Here is a 26,692-nt window from a genome sequence, read left to right as displayed (position 1 = left end):
GCCTTAGGTCATTTTCAAGTGTTACTGCAATTTTTTTTTCTGTTTTTGACACTGCCCTCTATACATGTCAGATGATTTTAAAGTCTGACTTGTGCTAAAGCAAAATGTTTTACAGCATCACTTGAAAATAGCTCAGAGGCCGAAATTGCTATAGTGAAATAAATAATCTGTGCAGTCAACAGCAAATATAGTGTCACTGTAAAAGGTGACCGCAGACCAATTCTGCTGCCACTAACGTATATTTAGCATAAGTTCCACAAAGGTAAGGTAAGGTAAGAGAAATTAAGGCTCATATAAATAGTCATTTTTCGCTCACTCTGTTTGCAAGTGGAACTGGAAAGGAGATGACTAGTAGCATGGACATTGTGGTGGCTTGCAGGGTATGTATGTAGATGTATAAAGTAGATTATTTAACTTTTTAGTCACAACTGTTATTTCTCCATAATGCATACCAGCTGTGGCTTCAATGTTTTAAGTGTGGTAGTACAGCCCAGACAGTGGCAGAGCACTTCCATGTCACGAACTTCACCAGTCAGTCTTTCACATTCCATCTGCACATTGAAGCTGCAGAGAGGAAGAGTTGCAGTTTTATGTCGAACAGTATAGAGGTATTCACCTATCCATTAGCAATGTAGAAATTGAAATCAGCTCTTTCAATGGTTCACACTGCTGCATCTGGGGCACATAAGATTTGTTACAGCTTGCTGTTGCATCTCAGCAGGCGGTCTGCTTTCAACAGAGGTGTGTAAAGAAACAATACATTTCCCAAAACCTTGAATTGTTAGGTGGATGATTTTACTGTGAAACTGAGTGATTATTGTATCTGTATTTTATCTAGTGATTTTATATTTACATTAAACTATAGAGTGTTTTTATCTTAAATTTCTTCTTAGCTTTTCTTTTTTTTTTGCTATCAGTTTTATTTAGTGCTTATTAACTTATATTTTAACAAGCAGTTAAACACGTAAAATGCAAAGATATTTAATAATAGATATTAATCTGGCTTCGTGATCAACCGGTCATGTTTGCTTGTTATAATTGTGACTCTCTTAGTAGCATATGGGCGTTAATTTGAGAAGACTTGTTCATTCATCCCTCCCAAATGCACAAAAATTTTATTATTTTCTATTTTTGTACTATCATAATTTTATAACAAATGTGTAGAGAGAGTTTTGGTGTAAATGGGGGTACGGAGTTTGGGTCTCCCACAGGTCTAGTCTTCCAGAGGTGGTCTTCCTTGTTCTCCCATATGTTGACATAGCCACATGTTATCTTAAAAGCTGCTATAATACTCATGGGATATCACAGTAAAATTGCTTCTGAAAAATTAGCTTGTTTCACTAAATATGCAATAGAGGGCATCCACCCAAAGTATACCCAAATATGTGGCCACCATCTGGTGTTTTGAGCTTGTCTTTCTGGTCAGTGAAACAAGTTGTAAGCTCAGCTTTTGTCAGCTTCTTCTGGTATTGCTCATCTCGGATTAATATTAAGCAATGTGAACTTGCTGTCACAGCTGTTGGCAACTTGAGTGTCAAGTACTGGCAATAAATACTATTTCTACACTTTTGTGGCTAGTAAATGCTATTGATTTAGTGCACTGCATTGATGTGGTGTTTCATCCTTTAAAAGAATTAATATATGACACAATTGAAAGAAAAGTGCTAAACAGTAATAGTCATGATGCCTTCACTTGTAAGTGATGCAGTCCAGGGCATCTCCAGACAAGTCTTCACTGGTCATAGGGGTTCCGTTCCAAGAGGGTCTCATCACTGAAGACAGTTCTACTCCAGTCAAAGATATTCCAGGCCCAAGACATGTGGAAACACCCTAGACAGCACTGGGATACCAACCTGACTGTCACTTGCCATACAGCCCAACAATTAGGAGTGGAGGTCTGGAGTGCCATTTCTTTTCATAGCAGGACCTGTTGGTTGTCGTCCACGGCATCCTCACGAAAAAGGGGTACGTCAACAATATTCTATGTCCCATTTTGTTACCATTCATGGCTAGCCATACTGAGCTTACATTTCAGCAAGATAATGCCCGCCCACATACAGCAAGAGTTCTAATGCTTGTCTTTGTGCTTGCCAAACCCTACCTCGGCCAGCAAGGCCACAGATCATTCCCCAATTGAGGATGTTTGGAACAATATGGGCAAAGTCCTCCATACAGCTCGGGATTTTGATGATCTAACATGACAGTTATACAGAATTTGGCACAGTATCACTCAATAGGACATCCAATAACTCTGTTAATCACTACCAAGCCAGATAACTGCTTGCATAAGGGCCAGAGGTGGACCACTGCATTATTGATGTGCTCATTTTGGAAGCTTATTCCCTTGAACAGTTCATCCAACCTTTCTGAAATTGTAATCATTTGCTTGTTTGGTGTTTCTTAAATGTACAAGCATGTTGCTTTTATTGAATTGTATAACTAATTTGTACTCACAACTCGACATATGTTCTTGTCCTGAGGCAGTTTTAAATTGTGCAATTAAGTGTGTGTGTGTGTGTGTGTGTGTGTGTGTGTGTGTGTGTGTGCCATTGCAGTATGCATACACGTTGCTGTTGTACCGGATGATGTCATGTGTTACGGTGCATATATTTTTTTATGTGCCATAAGAAATGTATCATCTGCAGTGTGTCTCCTTTTGTTAATGCAATAATTCGGCTGGTGGTGGACATGTGTGTGGCTGTTTAACCTGGCCATTTCTACATCACATGCCAGGTGGTTCGGCAGAAAACTAGTTTGCACTGCAGTGTGAAGATAATGCCGATATTTCATGTAGATAAATGACCGGTGTCTCTTTGTACGTCTTGCAAGGCAGATGATGATAGGTCAGCATGAGAGTTGTGAATGTGTATCTGCCTGATGATATCTCGTGTTTTCAAGGCATGTCTCGCGCTGTAATGGAATGTTGTGTGTGGAACATGTACTGTCTTAAGCAACTGAAGCCTCGCAGTAAGGTTGTCTGCAGACTCGTAACACTGTGTGTGTTGCTGCAGTTGATTGCATGTGTGCATGACATTGTTCCATGTCCTAAAGGTGATCCGGTGCACATAATGTTTCTTTTCATCTGGCTCAGGAACAGTTGACCTATTGATGTGTGCTTTCATCTTGGCATGTTGCACCCATATACATCATTTGTGTTGCAGTAGAGTAGTTGCAAAGATTGTTCGGGTCCGGTGTCAGCCGGGTCGCATCACATGGTATACTATGTCATCCTTTCTGGGTAAGTAATGAATCTAGCACTTGCATGTAAGTACAGTGGGGATGGAATCATTTAGATATTACACGTAAGATGAATACATACTTGCACTAAGAGTCTGGCATACATCTGGTGACCTCACGACATGGAACCCACTTCAGATGTGTAAATACACTGCACATAGCATGTTCCCTGTGATGGTCATCATCATGGAAATGACACCCTGTTGTCTGTGGAGGGATAGAAATGGATGGGCATATGCCAGTGAGCGGCAATACATCTATGTGTGGCAGGTTGCCTATCTGATTGCCCTTAAGGGGCCTGATGTGTAGGCTGTCCTGCAGAGCAGGTCAATAACGCAGATCAATACCAGTCCCACACGAAACTTCAGTCATGCAAGACATTGTATGTCTGTATCTCTGTGAATATTAGAGCTAGACTGTTATGAACGCCCTTGTTCGTCCTCTCCTGGGCAAGGAGTTTGTTTGCCAAATTGAGTCTATTCCATTCCATTCCAGTCCAGCAGGCTGGGAGGAGTTCCCAAACACACACTCACCTTTACATATATTACCAAGATATTGGGTAGCATTTTCCTTAAAACTTCGGCTACATGTGTGTTCAACACACACATTGTACATATCTCCTCCCACCCCCCCTTCCTGTGTCCACCTCTTTATTTCTCTCTCTCTCTCTCTCTCTCTCTCTCTCTCTCTCTCTCCATTCACTTCATCCTCCCACCTCTACCCTCTATGTACCTACTTACCTTATCCTCACCACCTTCTCTGTCTCTTCATCTCCTCCTTCTCCTCCTCCTCCTCCTCCTCTTCTCTTTGTCCGTCTTCTCTGGCCCATCCCTCTGACCATATCTTCCTCTTCTCCCTCTGTCCATATTCTCATCCCCCACATGCAGTTCATCTTCTTCTTCCCCTCTTCCTTTACCACCTGCCCACTACTGCACTACATCTTCCCTCTGCCTCCTTCATTTCCCCCTCCTCCACTGTGTGTCTGTCCATCTACTCCTTACCCTATCTGTGACCGTCTCCTCTTCCCCCTCTCTCTGATCATCTCCTCTTCCCCCTTTCTGTGTACATCTCCTCCTCCTCCTCTCTCTCTCTCTCTCTCTCTCTCTCTCTCTCTCTCTCTCTCTCTCTCTCTCTCTCTCTCTCTCTCACTCACTCTCACTCTATCCATCTTTCCCCCTACTCTCTATGCCCACCTCCACTTCCTCCACTCTCCCTCTGTCCATCTAGAAATGTTTCTCCCTAATTTTCCTATTTTGGTGATAGGTTTCGATAGATAAAACAGTTCATTAATCAATCTGTAGAATTAACATAGGTTAATTATTCAAAGTACTTGTAATATACACAGACAGAAAAAAAATCACAACACCAAACAGTAATTAACGTAAAGTAATGAAATTTCGGGAATACCTTTGTCAAGGTAACATATTTAAGTGATTAACATTGCAAAATCACAGGTTAATACAAGTGCAAGATAAGCTACTGAAAATGTGAAATGCCTGGTACATTTATAACCGTTGTAACTGCCAGAATGTTGAAGGGTTGAATGCAAGCATGCAAACAGGCATGGATTGTTTTGTACAGATGCTGCATGTCAGTTTGTGGGATGGAGTTCCATCCCTGTTACACTTGGTCAGGCAATACAGGGAGATTGTGGATGGTGCTCAAGTTGTCGTCCTGAGATGTCCAATATGTGCTTGATTGGAGACAGGTCTGATCATCGAGCAGCCCAAGACAACATATCGACACTCTGTAGAAGTATGTTGGGGTACAACAGCGATAGTTTTATGAGCATTATCCTGTTGGAAAAAAACCACCTGGAATGCTGTTCATGAGTGGCAGCACAAGAAGTCAAATCACCAGACTGGTGTACAAATATGCAGTCAGGATGCATGGGATAACCATGAGAGTGCTCCTGCTGTCATACAAAATTCCACTCCAGACCATAACTCCAGGTGTAGGTCCAGTTTGTCTACGAGGATGGATCAAATATAAATGAGATTTTATTTTTTATTTAAATTCATTTATTGAAAAACTCAAGGCAATTATAATTTATTTTTCCATATAGTCTCTTGCTTTCAAAAGCATTTATCCCAGCGTATGGGCAGTTTTTTGGTGGCCTCATCATAAAAAGAACTGGGTTGTGTCACCAGCCAGTTGTGCACGAAGTCTTCCACACTCCGGTCATCTTCAAATCGTCGCCGTCCTAGAGTGCGACCAGTCTGGTGATTTGACTTCTTGTGCTGCCACTCATGAACAGCGTTCCAGGTGGTTTTTTTCCAACAGGTTGCTTAAACCTGAATAGATGGAAATCACAGGCTGATAAGTCCGGGCTGTAAGGAGGATGATCAAGTGTAGTCCAGTGCATTCCCTGTAGCTTGGAGACAGATAGAGCTGCAGCATGGAGTTGCACATTGTCTTGGAGGAGGATGACCTGTCGAATCGATTGGTTTCGTCTTTTGCGGCAATATGCAACTCTCGCCTTGTTCAACAGTTTGCAGTAGTAAGCAGCACTGACTGTGCTTCGCTCGTGCAAAAAATCAATCAGCGAAATGCCTCGCTGATCAAAAAAAATGGTTGAAAGAACCTTGCCAGCTGACAGTCGAGTCTTGGGTTTCACTGGTGCTGCCTCCCCTTTCCTCTGGCACTGCTTACTGACTTGTTTGGATTCTGGAGTGTAGTTGTGAACCCATGTTTCGTCGCAGGTGACGATACAATTCAAAAATGCATCCCCTTCTTCCACAAACCGTGCTGTAAACCTCTGACAGAGCTCCAAACGTCTCAACTTCAGATTTTTCGTCAAAAGTTTAGGGACCCATCTGGAACACACTTTACGGAACTGTAGGTTGTTTGTGATGATTGCTTGACAGCTCCCATAACTGATTCTGGCATTTTGTGCAATTTCTGATACTCTCGCCCATCAGTCGTCGTCAGTAATCTCTTTAACCACATGAATGTTTTTGTCTGTAATGCTGGTCCGAGGGCGGCGAACATGTTGCTGATTTTCCACATGTTGTTGTCCTTCCTTGTACTTTTTATGCCAGTAAAACACATGCGTCCTTCATAGTGTTTTATCACCTTACTGTGCAGTCGATCACTGGCAAATTTCTGCTGCTGTAACTCCTTCATGAGCGAGAAATTTTATTATTATGCTGTGCACAATGGAGGAGTGCACCTGTTGCTCCTACCAACTGTTGATGTTCAGGAACAAAAAAATCCCATTTATATTTGATCCCCCCCTCGTACCATGCAGACAGATTGACTGCAAGCCCTCAACTAGCCTGATTGCAAGCCCTCAACTAGCCTCCTCCTAACCAACACAAGGCCATCACTGGCACCAAGGCAGGACCAGCGCTCATCAGAAAACTCAACAGACCTTCACTCTGGCCTCCAGTGAGCTCTCACCTGACATCACAGAAGTTGCGAATGACAGTGGTTTGGGGTCAGTGGAATGCCAGCTACAGGACGTCTGGCTCGAAGCTGTCCTTGAAATAATTGATTTGTAACAATTCATTGCGTCACTGTTATGCCAACTGCTGCTGGAATTGCTGCTGCAGATGCAGTACAGTATGCCAGAGCCATAAGCCAAACAAGATGGTCTTCCCTCTCGGTATTGCCTTGTGACCAATTGTAAATTCCATGACCTCTATTGCCAGCGATCATTTACAGTGGCTACACAGCTGCCAAGTCTTCCTGCAGTATTGCAGGAGGAACATCCAGCTTCTCATAACCATATTAAACGAACTCATACAAATTCAGTGAGGCATTGATAATCGCGTCTTTGTCACCTTAAAGGCATTCTTGACGAACATCAACTCACCATGTCAAGTCTGAAAGGCAACTAACACTCACAATTGACACTGTGTGTATTTAAAGCAAACCTGATTTACATCCTCACTTTGGCGCTGTTAGTGCCAGTGTTATGTGAATGGCATGAAATTTGAATAGATATCATCTTTCAGATGTGGAAATATGTCTACCAACTTTCGTTTATGTCGCACAACTCCATCTTGTTTCCCCCTCCCCATTAGTGTATTTAGTGGTCACGTTATTTCTTTTGCTGAAAGGGTCCTCCTAATCAGTGCCCCTTTTAAGTGTGGATCAACAGGGAAGGGAAGGGGAAATTGGCTGGGGTAATAGCAGGAAATTTAAGGGGGGGAAGCACTGCCATGAATGGTAAAATACCAGTGGTTACAGGTGTTGGAGCAGCACCTTTTTTTAGGATAGGTAAGACAGAAAGATGTCAAGTTCTACGAGAGGTCAGGATTGAAACAAATCTTCAGTTTAGGAAAGAAATTCAACAGCACAATTCTAGCACATTGGATCACCAATCACAGCTATCAATTATAAATTTTCATCAATCACCAGAAATTTTATCTCCACCAAGTTGTATCTCAGTCCTAGGTAATTGCATTGATGAACTAAAGTCACCCAACCCAATTGACATAATCTGCCTCTCTGAACACCATGTGACCACTGGTATAGGAACTAGGCCTAAGCACAATGAGAAACTCAGACAGGAGAGTACTGCAAATGTTAGAATAAGGAAAGGTTCTCATAAAAGTATAATTAAAAATAATGTAAGTATATTTCATCAAAATATTGGGAGTTTAAAGAATAAAGTAGATGAGCTTCTGGTTTGTTTGGAAGATTTAGAAGCTGAGAATGAAATAGATATACTATGCCTTTCTGAGCATCACATTGTTACTGATATGGATAAGGTAAATGTAAGTGGTTATAAGCTCTCTGCACATGTAATGAGAGAAAATATGGAGAAAGGAGGAGTTGCCATATACGTCAAAAGCTATCATTGTGCAAAAAGTATAGAAACAAAAAAGTTTTGTGTAGAGAAACATATAGAAGCATGTGCCTGTGAGCTTAAATTAAATAAAGGCACATTTATAATTGTAACTGTATATAGGTCCCCATCAGGAAATTTTCATCTATTTCTGAAAAATTTGGACTCCTTGTTGTGCTATCTGTCAGACAGGGGGAAGCAAATTATTATTTGTGGGGACTTCAATGTAGATTCTCTGAAAGAGGGTAATAGGAAAAATGACCTTGAAGTATTACTCGGTTCTTTCAATTTGACACCCATTATTGATTTTCCTACTCGGGTGGTAAAGGATAGCAGCTCACTGATAGATAACTTCTTTATAGACCAAGATAAGTTTAACCAGATAAATGCTCAGCCTGTTGAGAATGGTCTTTCTGATCATGGTGCACAGCTAGTTACAATATATGACATAGCTCCATTCAGCAATACTAAACAGTCCTCCAAAGTAGTACGTTCAGTCAACAATTTAACAATTGCAAATTTCAGGGAAAGCCTACAGCAGTTAGACTGGGATGAGGTGTACCGTGAACCTGATGCCAATTTAAAATATAATTTATTTCATGACATTTTTGTAAATGCATTTGAAAACTGCTTCCCCAAGAAAGTAGTTAAATATACTCGTAAGAAACCTTGTAACAAACCATGGCTTACTAAGGGTATAAAAATATCTTGTAACCGGAAAAGGGAAATGTATCTGACAGCAAGAAAGAGTAGTGACCCAGAAACTATCAAAAATTATAAAAACTACTGTGTTATATTAAGAAAAGTTATTAAAAAATCCAGGAGTATGTGTATCATGTCTGAAATCAGCAACTCTGATAATAAAATTAAAACAATTTGGAATATTATTAAAAGAGAAACAGGTCAACCAAGAGCAGAGGAAGACAGTATTACCATCAAATTGAATGAAAACTTTACGAACAAAAAGTCAGAAGTTGAAAATATTTTTAATAATCATTTTCTAAATGTTGTGGATATAGTAGGATCCAGGTGTTCATTAGAAGATGCTAGGCTGTTAATGGAAGAGGCCATACCTATGCAATTTGATACAATTGAAATCTCACCCACTTCTCCCTCTGAAATTAGGAAAATAATAAACTTGCTTAAAAGCAAAAACTCACATGGAATTGATGGCATTTCCAGCAAAATACTAAAAGCTTGTTCTCAACAGATAAGTAAGATTCTCAGCCACCTGTGTAATAGCTCTCTGGAACAGGGCATTTTCCCTGATAGACTGAAATATGCTATTGTTATACCTTTGCATAAAAAGGGGGATAGATCTGATGTCAACAATTACCGTCCAATCTCCCTTCTAACAGCTTTATCCAAAATTTTTGAGAACGTAATGTATTCAAGAGTAGCTTCACATATATGTAAAAATGAAGTACTAACAAAATGTCAGTTTGGTTTCCAGAAAGGTTTTTCAACAGAAAATGCCATATATGCTTTCACCAGTCAAATTTTGAATGATCTGAATAACCGAACACCACCCATTGGGATTTTTTGTGATCTCTCAAAGGCTTTTGATTGTGTAAATCATGAAATTCTGCTAGACAAGCTCAAGTATTGTGGCATGAGTGGGACAGTGCACAAATGGTTTAATTCCTACCTAACTGGAAGAGTGCAGAAAGTTGAAATAAGTAGTTCTCGTAACATGCAAAGATCAGCACATTCCTCAAACTGGCGAACTATCAAGAATGGGGTTCCACAAGGGTCAGTCTTGGGTCCTTTGTTGTTCTTATTATATATTAATGACTTGCCATTCTATATTCATGAAGAGGCAAAGTTAGTTCTCTTTGCTGATGATACAAGTATAGTAATCACACCTGAGAAACAAGAATTAACTGATGAAATTGTCAATACTGTCTTTCAGAAAATTACTAAGTGGTTCCTTGTAAATGGACTCTCACTGAATTTTGATAAGACACAGTACATACAGTTCCGTACAGTGAATGGTATGACGCCATTAATAAATATAGACCTTAATCAGAAGCATATAGCTAAGGTAGAATATTCCAAATTTTTAGGTATGTCCATTGATGAGAGATTAAATTGGAAGAAACACATTGATGATCTGCTGAAACGTTGGAGTTCAGCTACTTATGCAATAAGGGTCATTTCAAATTTTGGTGATAAACATCTTAGTAAATTAGCTTACTACGCCTATTTTCACTCATTGCTTTCATATGGCATCATATTTTGGGGTAATTCATCACTGAGGAATAAAGTATTTATTGCACAAAAGCGTGTAATCAGAATAATAGCTGGAGTCCACCCAAGATCATCCTGCAGACATTTATTTAAGGATCTAGGGATATTCACAGTAGCTTCTCAGTATATATACTCTCTTATGAAATTTGTTATTAACAACCAAACCCAATTCAAAAGTAATAGCAGTGTGCATAACTACAATACTAGGAGAAAGGACGATCATCACTATTCAAGATTAAATCTAACTTTGGCACAGAAAGGGGTGAATTATACTGGCACTAAAGTCTTTGGTCACTTACCAAATAGTATCAAAAGTCTGACAGATAACCAACAAGTATTTAAGAAGAAATTAAAAGAATTTCTGAATGACAACTCCTTCTACTCCATAGAGGAATTTTTAGATATACATTAAGAAAAAAAAGAAAAAAAAACAAAAATATTGAAAAAAATAATAAAAATAAAAAATAAAGAAAAAAAACACAAAAAAATAAAGTTGTTATATTAACTTAAGTATGTTGTTAAATTAACCTAATTATGTCATGTATTGGAAAATTCGACTCGTTCCACATCATTACGAAATATCGTATTCATGATCCATGGAACTAGCATTAATCTAATCTAATATAATCTAATCAAGTCTTCTCTGTGGACCACTACTCCTTTTGCATCGTAAGTTACTGAATGAGATTTCTGTTATTGGTGTATCCAGTGGAATGACACAACAAGATAGTTTGAACTCTTACTGCCTATAATATACAATTATATATGATGACAGATCAACTACATCTGCTTTTATTCCAGTCAGACCAGATAATGTATGTTTATCATCAAGACAATAACAATTGGTACAAGTAATTCAGAAGGATTTGTTCTCTGGCGAGTATTTCTTTGACATCATGGAGATCATGCTCTCTCCACTCCCTACACCAGCAGCACCACAGAGCAGACAACTCCACCCATCAAACAGAAGTGCACACCACCCAGAAGTGGGCTGCTTCCTGCTTACTAACTATATTAACTGACAAACATCTTTTGTCAGCCAAGGAAGAGCAGGGAAGTGGGACTTTTCATTCCCAGAATGACATGTCGTACATCAATCTCCTCCTCTCCCTCTCACTGTCCATTACCTCATCTGTCTCTCTCTGTTCTCCCCTGCTTTCCCCCTCTCTATTTCCATCCCGTCACCTCTCTCCCCTCTCATACCCTCCTGCCATCTCTGTCCCCATCCATACTTTCCTCTGTCCACCTCAACCTTCCGCCAGCCATTCCCATCCACATGTGTAGCTGCTGCTAAACAGTTTGCTAAAACAGCCTCTCATGGAGGACAACCTAAATGTCAGTGGCTTAATAACTGGTTTTTGCCCCTTACATACAGGCTGCAATGTACAGCAAGTTGATGATCAACCAAAACATCCTGCCTATTGTGCAATCTCACAACAACAGCACTAATGCTGTTGCTCTTCATATTGATGCATTAAAGGAATACAGAGAAGTCCTCTTTCCGCACCGGAGTTGAAGAACAGGATTTGAAGTTAGAATTAACTGGTGATTTGGGAATTGCTCATGGGAAAGGCCAACAGATAGTTGCATCACAAATTGTTGAAGAAGTTGATTTTATTATGGATTAGAATGCTGACTGCAGTGTGCAATCTTCAAGCTGTGCACAAACTGTATCACAACAGCTGAACATTTCATGATCCTCTGAGTGCTCTGCAAACACTTGTGAAATGCTATCTCTAGTCCGGTCCCAGGCTGTCATGGATGCAGGTGGTCATCACATTGTGCAACTTTTGTATACTAGAACATAAACATGGTATGCAATTAACATACGTTACCTTGTCATGTAGAAATTAAAATGTGTTTCTTCAGTGGTGTATTCATTATTTCTCTTCCGCATGTCCGCACAAATGTTTCTACAACTTTCTTTGTCCAACAACCACTCATTTTTCATGGTTGCATTCTCAAATAGTGAAAGTTTAGTTATAGCTACCCTGTACCTCAGAAAATTATGAGTACAGATTGCTGAGTGGGGTCCCCAAGCTTTGTCAGTGTTAAGGGCCTCACACAACTTTAAACACTCTGAGGAAATCTGGTAATATGTGTTCCTGGGGAACTGTCATAGCTGTTTCACTTATGAGGATAGACATCATTTAAACCTCGAGATCCGTATATCAGAATCCAGTAAGAACACTGATCACTGTGCTGTTGACCATCCTAAATATGTCTTGTATCATTATAAAATTCAAGTAAGCAAACTAAAATATTATGGAATTAATGGCATATTTGTTGCACAAAGAATGTTACTATCTTAATAAAAAGCAGATGTCCACACTGGTAAATGCACCACAGAGAAAAAAATTAAGTTATACTCAAACACTCAAGTGTAGTAATCAGGTACTCACACTCAACCATACTGGACCCAGCCAGTTGACAGATGAAAAAGCAACTGGTTCTGAACAGTTTGTCTTAACCCATTATATCCCCATAATTTTTTTTAACGTATGATATGTCATACGATGGGCAGTAAAGGGAAAGTTACTGAGGTATGATGTATCATACGATGGGCAATAAGGAGTAGAATTCCTTACACAATTTTACCACAAGCAATATGTAGAATTTTTTGTGATTATCAATTATTACACGAATAAATGAAGAAAAAGTACAATAATAATTTCCAGGTCTTGTAATGTTCATTTTATTTATATTTTAAAGTTACGTTATTTATTTATACACTAATGACTCTAAGCACTATGGGACTTAACATCTGAGGTCATCAGACCCCTAGACTTAGAACTACTTAAACCTAACTAACTTAAGGACATCACACACATCCATGCCTGAGGCAGGATTATGTACCAAGTATACATGGCAAATCCATATAGTAACAAAATAACTGTACTGCATTATGTGAATAAAGTAAGACATTGGAATAATAAAGAACAAATGACAAATCTGATGAGATATCCATTACATGTAGCTAACCACCACCGTTTGAAACCATAGCGAATTGGTTTGCCTCTTATAAACCATTTTACAAAGTGATGGCCATAATAAGGCTCCATGGCCTCATCCAAGGAGAAGATTGATACCAGATGTGAAATTAATGGCCGAACCTTATAAACTTTATCTTCTTTTCCAATGCTGTCGTTATCATTGACATGGAAGAATCCACGAATTTTGTCAAACGTATTTCTGGAGAAGGAATTCGAAACAAGGACATTGTTTGTGTCAGGTCCGATCTCCCAGTACATACGTCTATGCATGACCTTACAATATCCAGATAACAGCAAAATAGCGATGTATTTGTAGATGCCATCATGACTTGTTTGTATGTTGTGTCCCGTTTGAGCAGCATATTTTACTGTCTCTCTCGTGAGAATCTCAACCAAATCAGCATCAAAAATTTACGATAAAGATCTGTTGGAGTAGAGTTTGGCGTGCAGAGATGTTTTTTTATATCAAGTGTAGGATCACAAGATACCTCAAATTTTTGTGAAGAGTCTAGTCTTTCTTTTATCCACTGTCTTGCTTTCCTAATTCGGAACTGAGATCGTGATTTGGAATTGCAGGGGTTTTCCTCTTGCATTGATAAAGATGTAACATTTCCAACAAGGCTGTCAGTATTTACTGATCTTATCTCTGAAGTTTGTCCCAGAGGCTTAATCTCTGAAGCAGGAACAGTCACAGGTTGTCCTTTTGCATCAACCTGCATCATCTTTATCAGTGTGCCCACCATCATTTGGTTGAACAAGTACAAATTCAGGCTCCTGACATGTATCAAATATGTCAGACAAAGTTTCATTATCTTCTTCTGTCAAGAACAGGCTCTATTTAGAAACTCCTCTAAGTCCCTCTCCTTTTCCAAATTACATCTGAAATAAATCGGACCAACTGTGAGAAAATGACCCCTTACTGCCCACCGTATGATATTTCATACATAAAGATATAAACCTCTACCACAACAAAGCAGATAATGTACTGTTTTCCAATTTGTGCTTATGTATTGCATTTAAGTATTCAGATTACTAATCTGTAATAATGTGAGCAAAATAATGAACTTGCACATCATAATTTTATAATTACTTAACGCCTGTCCATGACGAGAAGCAGCAGAGTCAATAGCACTAGAACAAATGCTTTCCACCAGGAAATAAACAATCCCAATCTCCACTCCTACTGTCAGTTTCAACAGTGGACTTTCAAACTATAAATAAAACATAAAAGAAATGTTTCAGTTGTTGAGAAAGAGCTTCTGGAAACAAATATGCCTGAGAAGAGCAAGCGTATGATAAATCATACGATGGGATATAATGGGTTAATCTCAGGAAGAATAATAGTGTATAATTTCGCACACAAAGAAATAATCTGCTGAAACCAGAAATAAACATCAGTGGTCAAACACTAAATGTAACACACCATATATAAAATTATTTGCATTTGCAGACATAAAGCTAAAATGGACTCAACAAATAAATTTGTTAATTGCAAAGCGTAGTTAAGTCAGAAGGAAAATTCTCTTGAAAAAACTGTAAAATTAAGAGACAGAATTGTACTTACCTTCAGCACTCCCCATTGCAAGGACAACAGGTGAGCCCCTCTCATCCTGTCATCCTGGGGTCTTGAGTGTACTGCTCTTCCCAAATGTATCCCTCTGCCTTCGCTGAGAAAGGAAGTTTACATACCCTTAAAAAAAAGGTTTGTCTATTGGCAGTACTGACATTTCTCTGGGAGGTTAGTAATGACCAGCAATTGTGTATTGTATTGAATTAGAACAAAAATTGATTATAGGTAATTATTAATGCAAGTCCTTCTTGTTAATGTATACATCACCACTTCCATACCCCAAAACGCTCTCTTTTATGATGCATGAATGGTTAATGTTACAGTTTCAACAAATATATATGCTACAGTTTCATATCATGCACACCATGAATTAATTTACATGAATAATTTTTGAGAACATTTCTCTTGGAGAGTAACGGTTTTTGTTTTACTTAAAAACGAACATGAATGATCAAAACTGCAGGAAACTTGTTTACTTTTTTTTATGAGGTTACCAGTTTTGGTCCGTTTTAGACTATCTTCAGACCTCGCACCATGATGGTAGACAGTGGCTGTGAACAGAGCAGGTTCTATGACTCCAGGAGCAGTCAGCGTTCATGGAGTCATACGGCATGCTCAGTTCACAGCCACCATCTACCATCATGGTGTCAGGTCTGAAGATGGTCTAAAACAGACCGAAACCAGTAACCTCATAAAAAGAGAAGTTTCTTGCAGTTCATTTTTTATTTACATGATTTTCTTATGTTACTTCATAACTTTGAAATGATGTGTTCATGAAGTTGTAATCTTGTTTTTGTCTTCGTGTAACTTGCTTTGTCATTAGTATGAGAGTGCTGCAAAGCCCACCATTTAGCATCAAACCATATAGCCTTTGCATTATTTTAAAACACAGCAATGTAGTCGAGTCGACGAGAGGTAATCACTGACAGATGGCAGCAACAAAGACTAGAAAAAATCACATTATGTGGTTGGTTGAGGGAGACATGCAAAACAGCTGCACCAAGCCCACTACAACTGTCAGGGACCTTCTCTCACCGACTCAATCGTAGGCTGTCTCTGGATAATCGTCCTAGTACATGTTTTTCAGGTGCTGACTGCCATAGAAGTAACACACACCCAACTGTGTGTCTTACCACCACTTGGTCTACTTTTAGGAGCACTCTCAAGCTATGATGGCACAGTTCTGTCAAGAGTTTGTCAGCTGCTCACAAGGTGTGTAAAATTCGAACCAGGTGGCATTGATCAATTTCACTCTGTATTTCTGCATCTGTCAAATTCATTTCTTTCCCTAGTGAAGTATGTATGATAAGTGGCATACCCAAAGTAGTCTTGGTTCTGGCTATTTCTCAGTGGTTATGATTTATACCAAATAACTTCATGAGTAAATTTTCTCACATCTAAATTATTATAATTGGTGTTGATTAATAGCTTCAGTCTTACACGAGGCCACATCCAGATACAAATCCCATGAATGGAATGTGTGTCAAACTGTAAGCATTCAAGGGCATGTCACATTTCATGTTTAACATAGCAAGATGTTGAATGCTTACTGTTTGTGATGCATTTCAAATGCAAAAATTGGATCAGAAGATGACCAAATGTACAGATTGAAACTAATATTTAGTGAGGCCAATTTTACTGATGTTCACTGTTTCTCCATGTTGTTTGCCTTTGTGATTCATGAATATACACATTTCATGTGCATGTTATCCAACCAAAAATGGTGAAACTGAAATTGTAAGTTGACATCAAACAAAAGAAGATAAAAAAAATCATAGCGTTTGGATACATACATTTGTTATGTTAATGGTAGAATGAAAAAGATAAAAAAAAAAGAGATCATTGTATAAACGTAATCTCACTTTATAGTCTTATAGCTTTCAGTTTTCATTGTTTTCATGTTTGAGTCTAATACTCTGTATTTGAGCTTCATAGAATTTAAAGTTCATTACTACCTGTATATTAGCTAATGATATTTTAAACATTCAGCTGGCAAATACAATTATGATAGCTGGCATATATTATTGAAATTGTTACAAAAATTTTGTTGCAGATGCAACAGTGCTGTCACAGAAAAATCTTCGCCAGAGATGAAGGAATATTTTGAGGAAGTGTCACAAACATTGAAACAATATAATGCTGAAATGCACCATACACTCAAAGGAGGTGTAAGTATCAACTTTAAAGTGGGAGTGACTTGCAATTAATTTTCTTGCTTCTCTTGTGAACGCTATTAAGCAACCTAGAAGTTCTGTGTTGATTTGATCTTATTGTCTCAGTGGGATGCCAGTTTATTAGCCTCTTTTATAACTTCAGATCCTCTCAGACCGACAACTCATTTATTACATTTTGTATCATCAGAGAGCATTGAAATACTTAGCAATAATTATCCCACTGCAATAATTCAGAATATACATAATTGCTGTTGACTTACTGTAGAAAAATGTGGATTACTTCATAGTCTCATTTGTTAGCCCTCAAAGCAGACATGACAGTTTTCGTAACATGAGCAGGCACATGACATACTTTGTACATGTGTAAAGAATATCTGTTATTGTAGTACCAAAATAAACATGTATGAACAAAATCACAGTTTAATCTTAGTTTAATTAAACAATAGTAAAATAAACATTATTATGTGAGCTAAATCACTGTTTAATTAAACAATAATAAAATAATCTTTGATTTTATCACTCTGTTGCTGTGTACAAGTGTTAACCCACAGTAATGAACCACTCGAAGCGTTAAATGGTGCGATTGCCTCAGATCCCAGCCAAATGCGTATTCAATTACTAATTGTCTTGTAGACAATTGCCTTATTGTGGAATTGTGCTGGTAGCTCAGAATCTGGGGCATTTTCTTGTGTGGATCCTACATTTATTCTCACCTAGCTCGCTGTTTAGTTTATATTGCTGATGTTCACTTGGACATATGCCAACACACGTTATCACTGTGTTAGATAAAACAAGAATGGTGGTGGAGGTGCAGACTCACAATTATAAGACAACAATGGAATGGTACAAGACAATTTTATTTATGGCTGGCATACATTATACATAGATTGCCCACTCCGGGGTTAATTACTGAATGTTCAGTTATTTCCCCATCTTGACCGAAGGCCAAAGAAAAGTATATGTACAGAAGCATGTTTATGAGATTTATTTTGTTGTAAAGATGCTAAAATCACCCAAGTTGCCAACAAACTGGCCCTCAACCATTTCTGCTTCAAATGGAATCCCAGTTGCTTATCCTTACAAGAATGTGGAGTACAGCTGCAGTGCAGTATTTGTCACTTATCAGAGACTGGACCTAATTTCTAAAACTGGTCAACAACAACAAACTGGAGAGTAGTTTCTCCTTTTATTCTACCCCTTTGGCATGCTGACCCTCCCTCCCTCCAACACCTCTTTTTGGGATGGGGATGCTGCAACATTAAGTTTTGATTATTTATTGTACTTTCACTTCCATCTTGTTGTTTTCTGGCTCTGTCATAGACAGCTAAGTTCAAGACTACTCGTCAAAAACATTTTCTTAATTTCAGCTTTCTCTCCTCCTCCTGCCTACTCCGTTCCTTACCTCTGCAATACAACTTAAATACTAACAAGGTTTTTTGGCATTACAGAGCTGAACTACATTTTCATTCATATGTTTTGAATACTTTTGAATTTGTATAAATTCATTCTCAGTGTACTATTTCAGATATATTTCATAACCCTATTTTGAACATACAGTACTGGGTTAAGCAAAGTGATGATTTGTTGACACTCATCCCAGTGTGAACACAGTCCACCTGAAGGTGCCCTTCCTATCTGAAGGTGACCTTCCTCTCTGTCCCATTGGTGTCCAGTGTCAATCGACCTTTATTCTCAGTCTATCACAGTCTGTCATTTTTGGATGCTCCCCATCCCTTCATTCTTCTTCTTCTTCTTCTTCTTCTTTCTTGTTTTGCGCTGTATTTTCCATTTATACAATTCGTAGCTTCTCTTATTCCTTTCTTTTATTACATTCTTCTGAAATATGTTTCATTACTTTTACATCAATACTTCATTCATAATGATTTTGCTGATGTGACCAAGGCTCAGTTATGTCACAACAATGTACTTTCCTCCTAACTTCCCAGAAGAGAAAGTTTAAATGTTTTCAAACATTGCATTCTTATCGTATTCAATGCTATTGCCTGGTGTATCTATCATCCAGATCTAAGTATTGTGCCACAATTTCCCATATTTCCTATTTCTGCTTGAGACTGGTGATAGCTGAAGACATAACAATTGAGAAGTGCTCTCTTGCAGTAAGTAAAACAGATAGCTGAAGAGAAAATTATATATATTTTTTGACAATAGTTTTTGCATTAGTCCTGAAGCAAATATTCTACATTTGCAAGTTTTCTGCGTAGAGAGTGTGTGCTTAACTGTATTCTAGATGAAAGAATTCCTCTTACTTTTGTCTGTTCGTAGACATTTGAGGATGGAGTCAGTTTCCATAAAATTGCTCTGAGTTGTAGAAGTATTCTGATAAACACCACTTGTGGTTGTGGTCGAAATGTTGATTCATCATTTTATAATATGAGATGGTCTGCAATCCAGAAGAATGTTATGGAACTTTTCCATTTCCTTTATAAATAGAGAGTGAGTAGAATAACACCTGGCGACTGTAATAGTTTCAGTGTGGTCATTGTAATCCCTATTGGAATGGTATATAGAATGTTCAGAAAAGTTTCTGAGTGAAAACTGTTTCCATAATTTTATCGGCGTTTTCCTTGGAGCAACTACTAATTTAGAATTTCTAGCAACAATTGTCTTTTCTGTTGATCTATCGTGGATACAGGAGAGTGGCCTGTCACACACAAGAGATATTAATGACAGGCATATGTTTTTCAGAAATTATTATTTCATTTACACTGCAAGTTTCAGCATTTCGTTAATGCTATCTTCAAGCCCCTATGCACTCCATGTACAGAGAATCCGATACATTGATGCGTGCCTAACTGGAGCCATCAGTACCAGGACTCCCAGAATTTTTTGTGCAGTGTACACTTCAGAGACTTGACAACTGATTAAAAATGCAGATTAAAAACAACAAAGTGTAAAAACATAGGAAATTAAGGAGGTGGAACCAGGATAAAAATAATAGAGACAGGAAGTGCAAAACTTCAGAGTAATAATGGCTAGAAAAAGAGTGTGAATCTGTGTTGTAGTTGTGGTCTCCAGTTTAAAGACTGGTTTGATGCAGCTCTCCTCACTAACGTATCCTATGCAGGCCTTTTCATGTCTGAATAACTACTGCAACTTACATCTATTTGAACCTACTTACTATAGTATCTTAGTCTCCCTCTACATTTTTACGTTTTTTACTACATGCCCCCCTCCCCCCCCCCCCCCCCCAAAAAAAAACTATCTTCACTACCAAATTGACAAATCTTTGATACCTCAGGGTGTGTCCAATCAACCAATCACATCTTCTAGTGAAGTTTTACCTCAAATTTATTTTGCATCTGGTTGTATTCAGTATTTTCTCATTAGATATTCAATCTACTCTTCTAACCTTCAGCATTATTTTGTAACATCGTATTTCATAAAATTCTATAATGTCTTGCCTGAACAGTTTATTGTCCACATTTCATTTCTATACAAGTGTACACACCAGGAAAGGCTTCACACTACTTAAATTCCTATTAGATGTTAATAGACTCACCTTTTTCAGAAATTCTTTTCTTGTTACATCCAGTCTGTGTTTTATATCCTGTCTAATTTGGTCATGTTGGTTATTTCACTGCCAAAATAAAACTCATCTGCTACATTTTGTGCCGCATTTTCTAATGTAATTCCCTCAGAGTCAACTTAAAATTCAGCTACATTCCATTACCATAGTTTTACTTCTGTTGATATTCATCTTACAACCCCTTTTCAGGGCACGATCCATTCTGTTCAACTGTGATTTGAAGTCCTTTGCTGTCTCTAATAGAATAACAATGTCATTAGTAAATCTCAAAGTTGTTATTTCTTCTCTTCTAACTTTAATTCCCTTTCCAAATTTCTCCTTGGCTTACTTTACTTTTTGCTGAAAGCACAGACAGAATAACATTGTGGATATGCCACAGTACTGCCTCACTCCCTTCTCAACCACTGCATCCCTTCATATCCTTCAACTGTCACTGCTGAAGTTTGGTCTCTGTGCAAGTTGTAAATAACCTTTCAGTCCATGTATTTTATACCTGTTACCTTCAGAATTTTAAAGAGTTTATTTCAGTCAACACTGTCAAAAGCTTTCTCTAAATCTACAAGTGCTATAAATGTAAGTTTGGCTTTCTTCAGGCTGTCTTCCTATGTAGGATATAGGGGTCAGTATTTCGTTGCATGTTTCTACATATTTCCGGATCCCAAAATGACCATCCCCAATGTCTTTCCATCCATCTGTATATAATTTGTGCTGTAGTTTGCAACCATGACTTATGAAGCTAATGGTTCAGTAGTATTCCCACCAGTCAGCACCTGTCATTTTTGGAAATGGAATTATTACGGTACATTCTTCTTGGATTTCAAGGGTATTTTTCATGTTCATATATTTTGCACTCCAGATGGAATAGTTTTGCCATGTCCGGCTCTCCAAAGGATCTCAATAATTCCAAGAGAATTTCCTCTACTCCAAGGGTCTTGTTCCAACTTGGTTCTTCCTGTGCTCTGTCAAATTCTTCTTGCGTTCTCATTACTATGAGAAAGATAGATACAACGTATAGTAAATCTAAAGAAATATTAGAGAAAAGAAGTAGCTGCGTGAAAAATTAAGAGCTGAGATGACAAGCTAGTACTAAGCAATGTACAGTAGGCTGAAAGATGGAAGGAATATATAGATCAGTTATACACAGGAAATGGAATGGAAATCAATATTATTGCAAAGGAAGAGGAAGTAGATAAAGATGAGATGTGGGAATGTGATTTATTCCATAGAAGGTAGAGACTAACAGATGTGAACATTAGAGAACTGTCATTTTTATGAGTCTTAATTGCAAAATATTTACTTTAATTATTTACAAAAGACTGATAAAAACTGGTCTTGGGAAAGATCATTTTGCATCCCAGAGAAATGTAGAATCATGCTAGGCAATGCTGATCCAACAACTTAGATTGAAAAGAGGCAAACCTACATTTATAGCATTTGTCGATTTAAAGGAAACTGTCGACAATACTGACTGGAATAAACTCAATGAAATGCTGACTGTATCAGAGATGAAATACAGACAGAAAGGTTGTCTACAATGTGTACAGAAACCAGACTGTAGTTTCAAACAGTTGAAGGACTTGAAAGGGAGTCGGTACCTGAGAAGTTAATGAGACAGGGTTGCAGCCTGTCTCCCGTGCTGTTCAGTTTGTGGGTAGAGCAGCCTATAAAGGAAACCAAGGAACAGTTTTGAAAGGACTTAAAGTTCAAGAAGAAGTAATAAAAAACAGACAGCAAATACTTAAAAGATCTGTTGACAGGAATGAGTAGTGCCTTGAACAGAGACTACAAGTTAAATAACAACAAAGTAAAGTAAAACAGGATTAAGAGATGCAGTCAAATTAAATAATGCTGTGGTATTTAGATTACAAAATGACACTGCAAGTAGTAGATGAGTTTTTCTAATTATGGTAAAAATAAGTGATGATGGCAAAGTTAGAGAGTTTATGAATTGCAAATTGACAGCAACAAAAAGACAGTTCTGAAAAATAGAAGCAGGTTAGCTTCTAAAATTTTTAATTGATACAACTACTTTGCTGGTTGTACTTGTTCTGGCACATAGCCTTGTACAAAAGTGAAACATGAATGTTAAACAGTACGGTCAAGAAGAGAATAGAAGTTCTCAAAATATGGTGCTACAGAACAACACTGAAGATTAAATGGATAGACCAGATAACTAATGGGGTGATTCTAAATCAAATCAACCAGAAAAAAATTAATGGCACAACTTGATGAAAAATCAGACTTGATTAAAAGAGTTCCTTTTTTGGTGATTTGTTTTATATGCAACTTATATGGATTACAATTAAAAACAAATTACATCTAGTTGCTTGCTTTGATTCTCAATGTTTGTATTATGTAAACAGTCTAAAAGACCAATTTACCAACCATATTTTGTCTTGCAGTTACTGATATAAATTTGTTCTTGAAAGGTTTTCAAAAATGTTTCAGTAACAATAAATTGCTCATTTACTACCTGCACAAAAAGCAGTTACTGTGTGACAGTTATGTACAGAAAGTCACTGGCTCTGTAACCAGGAGTTCCCTGGCAAACAAGAGTGCAAAGGGGTTAGATGCGTAAAACACCCTTACTCAATATGTTTGAGAGTAACAAACACTGTACATAATACGAAGATAATATGAAACTGAAATTAGTAATGGAGTAAAATAGAATCATCTATCTGGAGACTCAGATCCACAGCTCTCAATTAATGCTTCTCAGTGTTTCTGGTTCTTGTGATCTGTGTTCATCCTCAGTTTTTATTGCATTAGCTGCCATTTGTTTATAATGTATATCTTATAAATAAAATAAAATTTTATACTTGCCACAGCACCAAATATTTTACAAGAAAAATAACTCCCATTCTTCAGTTCATTTATCAAGAGACTTGAATATTGTCTCCTGAATGGAAAGGAAGTTTGAATGTGAAACAAAAGACAGTGTTCCTTCCAGTTCTAAGTTGTCTTTGGTAGAGAAATAGAACTGAGTTCCAGGAATAGTAAGAGAGAGGTACCTGCATATTGAAACTTTTGAGTGTACCCCCATGGTCCCTTCAAATTGCTTTATGGTAGAGCCATGCCCATGAAAGGCAGAGATCTAGATCTACATTCCTTTGAAGTCAGAAAGCTTTCATTTCCAAGCCCCTTCTATAAATTTGAAATGTGAAAGGGTTAATTAAGTCAGCTTTTTACATTTAAATGTAAATGTGTTAAGCAGGAGTGCCCGGAGGCTCTCATGCCAGTAGGGGCAAAACATTTTTGTCATACCTGTGATTTTGGAATTTTGTAGGCATTATATGATCATCATTTTTCTGTTAGTTTCTACAGTGCATTTTTAATAGCTAGCTAATGTTACAAACAAAAAAGCTAACAGTGTAATTACAATCAAGCATCTTTAAATATGTCTGCTTGTGTCTGTATGTGTGGATGGATATGTGCGTGTGTGCGAGTGTATACCTGTCCTTTTTTCCCCCTAAGGTAAGTCTTTCCGCTCCCGGGATTGGAATGACTCCTTACCCTCTCCCTTAAAACCCACTTCCTTTCGTCTTCCCCTCTCATTCCCTCTTTCCTGATGAGGCAACAGTTTGTTGCGAAAGCTTGAATTTTGTGTGTATGTTTGTGTTTGTTTGTGTGTCTATCGACCTGCCAGCGCTTTCGTTCGGTAAGTCAACTCATCTTTGTTTTTATATATAATTTTTCCCACGTGGAATGTTTCCTTCTGTTATATTGATATAATGTAAATGGATAGATAAAAAAAATTTTACTCCCCAAGTGGCGGCAGGGGGGCACACACACAAAAGCATTTAACTTTTACAAGCTTTCGGAGCCAGTGGTTCCTTCTTCTGGCAGAAGAGTTGAAGGGGAAAGGAATAGGGATTAAGGTAAAGGATTAGAGAGGTTTATGGGAAGGGATACAGTTCAGAACAGTCACCAAGAACTCCGGGTCAGGGGAGACCTACCGGACAGTATGGACAAGGAAGTCATCCCGTCCAGTATGTCTCCCCTGACCCTGGGTTGTGGGGGACTTTTCTATGTTGTATCCCTTTCCCTAAACCTCTCTAGTCCTTTTCCTTAACCCCTGTTCTTTCCCCTTCAACTCTTCTGCTAGAAGGAGCCACTGGCTCTGAAAGCTTGTAAAAGTTAGCATGCTGTCGCATGGTGAGTAAATTTTTTATCTATCCATTTACATTATATTATCAATAATTCAATTTTTCATTGTTATACAAGTTATGTATAGTTACTTTATTCATGCTCACTTATAGTATAAGAGACATAAGAATGACTACATTCAACTTTCATTTCAACCACCTATCATGTTCATAGAAAAATGTTTTTGTCAATGTACCACACACATTTTCATGAGATCGTGAATGTAACTAAAGATGTAATGTAAAAGTCATGGAAAGGTGATGAGTTTCATCCTCTAAAAATCTGTAGACGCCCTGATACATCAATTCAATTCAATTTTCTTAAAAATGTACAACTCTTGTATGAACTTCTTTATTAAATTTTAATACCCTTCTGCAGCTTAGTTTGCGTAGACTAGATGCACTATTTGCACAGTGTATAGATTTACACGTAAGCAGTGGGCATAACAACATATGAATTTGATTAAAGAAAGGGAAAAAAGTGCTAGCCATACAGTCTACGCAACATAGCAGTAGCCGCTAAGCTAGTAAAACTATATGTTTTTTCACCAAACGTTCCTAACCTGAATAAATGTATGGTTCTCCGTTTCTGCTGCAGATTTTTCCAGCAGATGGTGGGATCTTCAGCAAATGGATAAAAAGGGCAAATTTTAAAACGTTCTCAGTGAAACCAATCATTCTGGAAGTTAGACAGCATCCAGCAATAACTTCTGTTATGTGGCCTATTCTGAACCAGCAGTCTGCAGAACCTCATGTCAGCAGAAAAGAAGTGGTTAGTTTTTATCATTACATTGTAGTTTTAAAGTGTCTAAACACTGATTTTAAATTTGCATGATTCAGCAGAAGACATTCATGGTCAGTGAGCTAAAGTGCTGAATCAATCTGCAAAAATTTGAAGCTACGGTTCCTAATGTGGTAATTCATATCGAAATGCAATGTTCTTGCATTGAGTATGTTGACTATCATAGTTTTTATTTGCAGCTGCGCCATAATTAGTGGATAGTATTACAGCTATAATTACTGGATAATATTTCATTTGATGAATTGAGTGTGTAAATTTCTCAGACTTTTTTTCCTCTGCAATCTGGAATAATGCTGGAAGTCAGATGCTTTAACATATAATATCAAATTCTTGGAAATAAATGCGAAGAGTTTCTTCAAAGACATTCTTCGTTTATTCCTCGATCACAGTACACTAAATTCTTGTACAAGACTTTCTTAATACAGGAATGCCTCAATTTTATAATCTCCAAATCTGACAGAAGACTGTCATGAATCAAATTTTTCAATTTTCTGTTGTTTCTTCATGAATCATTGCCAGCATTTTTATGCTGGGGCCATTCATTGGTGGTTTGCTGCACCACCCCAACCTATGGCAACAGTTCATGGAGCATACGCCAGTGTCCAAGCACGTACTTCATCTAGTGCAGTTATTTCAGTCAGTGCCCTCTCCCTGAAGGGACTCCTCCCAACCTAGGGCAACAGTGCATGGAGCATACGCCAGTGTCCAAGCACGTACTTCATCTAGTGCAGTTATTTCAGTCAGTGCCCTCTCCCTGAAGGGACTCCTCATCCATCAGTATACTTGGCACAGGCAAAATACATAACAAAAATTCACATCAGGTGCACTCTCCTAAATATTTAAATCATTATATTGTTTATAGTTCACAACCATCATTCATCAATTGACAGACATACAGTTACACATCACTCCTCTGGCGTGATATGTAATGCTACATATTCCCCCACTTGGACTAATGATCTCACTACACATTACATAGACTTAAATTGTTGCTTATTCTTTGCTACATGTACATGACTTTTTTAGCAAGAGCATTTATCATCTTATCTAACAGCTTTACCTAATGAAAGTTAAAGGTTTTTGTCTACTTTATAATTTTTTAACCCTTTCCATCTTATTCTTAATTTTATAATAGGAGATTTCATTGGTCCATAAGGACAATGTGATTACATATGCACA

The 26,692-nt window shown here is 37.9% G+C and overlaps 1 protein-coding gene across 3 annotated transcripts in view; it reads left to right on the top strand.

The window, feature by feature from the left end:
• The window catches only part of LOC124612406 (centromere protein I-like), a 367,802-nt gene that overhangs the window by 317,696 nt on the left and 23,414 nt on the right, over positions 1-26,692 (top strand). For 2 of the 3 annotated variants that reach the window (XM_047140609.1, XM_047140600.1), the window contains exons 14-16: positions 15,933-16,057; positions 16,899-17,013; positions 25,310-25,483. In XM_047140609.1, coding sequence (XP_046996565.1) covers positions 15,933-16,057; positions 16,899-17,013; positions 25,310-25,483 — 414 coding nt within the window. The remainder of the gene's footprint in view (positions 1-15,932; positions 16,058-16,898; positions 17,014-25,309; positions 25,484-26,692) is intronic. The other variant, XM_047140617.1, reaches the window with a different exon arrangement.

Source organism: Schistocerca americana, chromosome 1 (genome assembly GCF_021461395.2).
Source record: "Schistocerca americana isolate TAMUIC-IGC-003095 chromosome 1, iqSchAmer2.1, whole genome shotgun sequence".
In the NCBI taxonomy this organism is placed as follows: domain Eukaryota; kingdom Metazoa; phylum Arthropoda; class Insecta; order Orthoptera; family Acrididae; genus Schistocerca; species Schistocerca americana.
This window is presented reverse-complemented; position numbering and strand designations above follow the sequence as displayed.